The sequence below is a fragment of the Lycium ferocissimum genome, chromosome 5 (assembly GCF_029784015.1).
Source record: "Lycium ferocissimum isolate CSIRO_LF1 chromosome 5, AGI_CSIRO_Lferr_CH_V1, whole genome shotgun sequence".
NCBI classification, from domain to species: Eukaryota; Viridiplantae; Streptophyta; class Magnoliopsida; order Solanales; family Solanaceae; genus Lycium; species Lycium ferocissimum.
The window spans coordinates 21,830,049-21,834,488 of NC_081346.1; the positions used below are offsets into that span (position 1 = coordinate 21,830,049).

Below are 4,440 nucleotides of genomic sequence, written 5' to 3' on the forward strand. Positions count from 1 at the left end.
AAAGTTATTTGTAATTTAATTCTCTGTGGCTAGAACTAAGTGACAAGATTGGTTTTATCAATCTCCACCGATTGCTAGTAGTCATGCTTGTGATTTTGGTAGCTTCGTGTTCCCCTGCCACAAACAATATCGTGAAAGAATTCGTATTGCGCTGGATGACAAATATATTATGACTAGTGTTACTTGGTCCGTGCTAAGCTCGGGGCCAAATTTAATAGTAAAATTAAATTTGTAATTACTTTTTTTTTCAGTCTTTGTGATATTAAGTTATCAAAGATTAGTTCGACCTTTTCTGCAAATTCCAAAATATCAAAGGCTCTCCAAAAATTAAAATTGCACCCAAAATATTTAAAAATTGAATAAAGACTTTTTGTTCCTCATTTTAGACTTCTTTTTAGCATTATTTATTTATTAAATTTTATTTAGATTGAGACTTTGAAAATTTCTTGAGATCGAACTTAGCTGTAACGTCTGTGTGATAAAAAACATCCATTGTGAGCTACAACACTTTCTTTCAAAAGAAGAAAACTAATTTGATTCAAAAGACATCAATTATATATGCTGCATTTATTCTTTCGATGAGATGTTAGTGGATGTTATTTTCATTTAAAGTATACAATCAAAATATGAAGAGAATTAATGACTTTTCTTAATATAATTAAATCCTTTTGCTTTCCACAAACTTAAGTGATGAGGAAATAACATTTCTTCCTTTTGTTAGTTTATAAGGGTGCTTGACCAAACTATCTATCTATCTATATATATATAAAAACATGAATATAAATATTGGTTGACTAAAATATCCTTCGAATATTGAATGACTTTTATACCCTTAATAAACTCTAATCCTATTTACTATTGAACATACTTCATGATTAAATGTTATCCTATTACTACTAGGAACTTAATAAGGATTTATGAAGTATGTTCAATAATGTCAGAATATATTTACATTCGTGCTTTTAGTGCTCAGAATATTAAATACGAATTTAACTCAACTTACATTGTTTAGGGATATTTTCCTATTAGTGGCAGGAACTTAACTTCCTATTGTCATTTTTTTTTCAAATTAAAACCACCTAAAGGTGGGAGTTAGGTATAGACCCCAACTTGTTGATTTCCTAATTACTTTACTGCTTATAATAAGAGGGAATGCAAAGGTTTTGTATAGTAACTTTCATAAACACTTTTTAAAAATAATTTACATCATGATGCTAAATTAGTTGTGGTGCGCAATATTACATTTGCTTTCCTTATTTTGATTTCTTGTGATATTTTTAACTCATTATCATTAATGTCAAATAATGTGATTTGACTATTTTTCCCTTACTAATATACTCATTTGTATAGTAACTTTCATAAACACTTTTTAAAAATAGAAAAATAATTTTTTTTTATATGATTTTTTTTTAATTGGATGTCTTTATGTAATAAAAAGTAAAAAAGTGATTTTTGTGTGATAAGCATTAAAGTTAAACGACAGTTCTCGTAACAAAAAAATAAAAAAAATACTTTTTGTATGATAAATTTAAAATTGGATGACCACTGATAAGATTTATATAGATATTCTTCTGGTTACTATCCAGGTTTTTAATTTCATCAAATTCCAAATATTTTACTAACCATAAGTTTTGCTCTCATATAATAAAAATAGAGAAAAATGATAGATAGAATTTATTACTCTTCAAAAACACCTGCTGAATTCCATAAGGAAAAGATAAAGGAGAGGTAGAGTATGGCCAAAAAAAAAAAATGGGAACATGGGTCTATGATTGCTTTGGAAATGGACCTACATTAGTCCACTTGTCAATGATCTGCCGCTCTGCCACCTCTATAAATTGGACAGTCCATAATAGAATTTTGTAAGCAAAATACACAACATACACCATCCAACATGAAGTCCATTTTCAGCTTCCTCTTGCTTACTACTTTCTGTTTGCTTCCCTTTGTGGCCTTTTCATCAACTTGCACTTGCGATAATCCCATTTTCCTGCCCACTACTACTGATGACGACAACGGTTTCCCCCTCCTTGAACTTCCTGAAGTGTTGGACAGCAACGGCGAACCACTCCGGGTTGGCCAAGAGTACCGCATTCTCTCCGCTACCTGGGGAGCTGGCAGCGGAGCAGTAGGCTTGGCCAAAATTGGAAACGCCAAATGCCCAAACGCCGTGGTCTTGCACCAGCGGATTCAACTAGGCCTGCCCGTTAAATTCTTTACTAGGCACCCTGGTCCTCCGCCTCTTAATGTGATACGTGAAACTAATCAGATAAATGTTAAGGTCTTGATTCCAAATACACAGCACTGTGATAACGAAAACTTTTGGATGGTTGGTAAACCTGACATGACTGCACAGGGGCTTAGGTTCGTGGTAACTAGTCGTGTCCCAAAAGTTCCAGATGGAGTTTTTCAGATTGAGAAATTTACTAAGACATCACCTTTTTACAAGATAAGGCATTGTCCCAACCGATTTACATGTTCAGATGTGGGCTTGACATCCCATAGTGGACACAGTCGTCTGGCCCTCACTAACCAACCTTTTTTCTTCATATTCAAGAAAGTCCAGAAGAGTTCTACTGATGCATAATTAATATCCTCATAATTAATTATGCTTAACCTGGCTTTCTAAATAATGCGGATATCGATCTATCGCTTGTATGTATTTTCGATATTCCGTTCTATGTAATACTGCTTCTGAAGCATATAAATAAAAAAGCTAGGTTCTAAATTTATTAATCTTCTCTCTTCATATTATTCCCACAATATATTGAAATATTGTATTATTATTAATAATAGAACCCCAAACAAAAAGGAATACATAAGAATACAAGATGCAGCCACAATAAGAAAGAAAACTGTTGACGGTATATTATTTCATCCATTGGTGAGATGCTTAAGCATAAGGGTGTCAAATGGGAGGCTCGGTTGGGCAGAATAATGTAATGATCGAGTTAATAAATGAATAGATTAATGATCCGTCTAAAAGTTATTTGTGTATGGGATCGGGTCACAACCAACCCGCCGAACTCTTGTCAAATATTGAATTTTTTGTGTTTTAGTTTCTTTAAATTTGCTTAAATTTCAAGAAAATCTAACGAGACTTTTTTTCTCTTGCTATATACTATAACCTTTTGAGCTAGGAGAAAACTTTAAAAAAGTATTTTTGCCATAATTTATTAGGGGTCAATTGGATTACATATTTAACCCAACTTTTAGATGATTCGAATTAAGTAGAAATGGGTTGAGTTATAAATGAGGGGTATATATTAACCTGCCCAAATTAACTTCATGAATTTGCAATGGGCACCCTCCGGAAGGACACTCGTTTCATTTTTGGTCTTGTTAACGCGTCTTCAACAATTTTAGATTCTTCCTCCTACTCCATCTTCTTTTCCCGAGGTATAGGTAGTTACTGCGGGTAAATCGTAAAAGAATGAGAAATTTATTTTCTTCGTGAAGTAGTACAAAAAGATTCTTACCTACTTATGAATTTATATATGGATTATTTTTGCAGATTTAATTGGGGATATCATATTACCTAGAAATTTATTTGGGATTTAGTTACTGCGATTTTACCTAGGGATTATTTCACGGAGATTTACCTAGGGATAATATCTTGAAAATGTACCTGGAAATTATATATATTACCTAGGGGGATTTAGTTTCTGTGCACGATTTTACTTGAGTATCATTTCATGGGGATTTACAAGGGGATGTACCTAAGAATTTTATTGCTTAAGGAATTATTTGGAGATGTGAAGAGAAGATGCGCGGATGCCCCACTGGGGAGGTGTGATTGATTGGCTATGGATGGCTTCAGGAGAGGTAGAGATAGCCCGAAGAAGAACTGGGGAGAAGTGATTAGGCAGGACATGACGCAATTACAACTTACTCAGGATATGACCTTAGATTGTAAAATTTACTATGACAGCTGCTTTAAGAGGGATGAGTCTTTCTCCAAAATTTGAAATATCCGGCGAAAGGCTCGTGGATAGCGAGAAAACTTTTAGTGTCAATATATTTAACGGACCGTTTGCTCTTAGACGTGAAAAGTGCACATTGAAAGTGCTTTGCCAGGCATGCGTTTTCACTATTTAAGTTACAAAAATTCTAACAAACCCATTTATTGGATTTATTCCTCAAAGGACACCATTTCAGTCAAAAATTCCCAATAATGAATAGTAATGCGCTGAGGGGACCGTGAGGAATTAATGGTTTGATTACCTACATAATTAACTCTTAACTACTTTTCAAAAGACTATCTTGTCCTCATAGTAACAAATCATGTGACGGAAAGACAATTTATTTATGAGCTGTTTGGACATGATTTGAAATCATGAGATGAAATCATGTCTGGACATGCAATTTGGATTTCTTAAATAACATGTTTTCTTATAGGTATAAAATTCCTCCACTAGATATGAAAACCATCAATACTTT

The 4,440-nt window shown here is 33.3% G+C and overlaps 1 protein-coding gene across 1 annotated transcript; it reads left to right on the forward strand.

The window, feature by feature from the left end:
* Window positions 1–1,851: 1,851 nt before the first annotated feature.
* LOC132058302 (cysteine protease inhibitor 8-like) lies at window positions 1,852–2,732 on the forward strand. Its single transcript, XM_059450849.1, has one exon. It carries the CDS (start codon window positions 1,895–1,897, stop codon window positions 2,585–2,587), a length of 693 nt encoding a protein of 230 aa, XP_059306832.1. The 5' UTR covers window positions 1,852–1,894; the 3' UTR covers window positions 2,588–2,732.
* The last annotated feature ends 1,708 nt before the right edge of the window (window positions 2,733–4,440 follow it).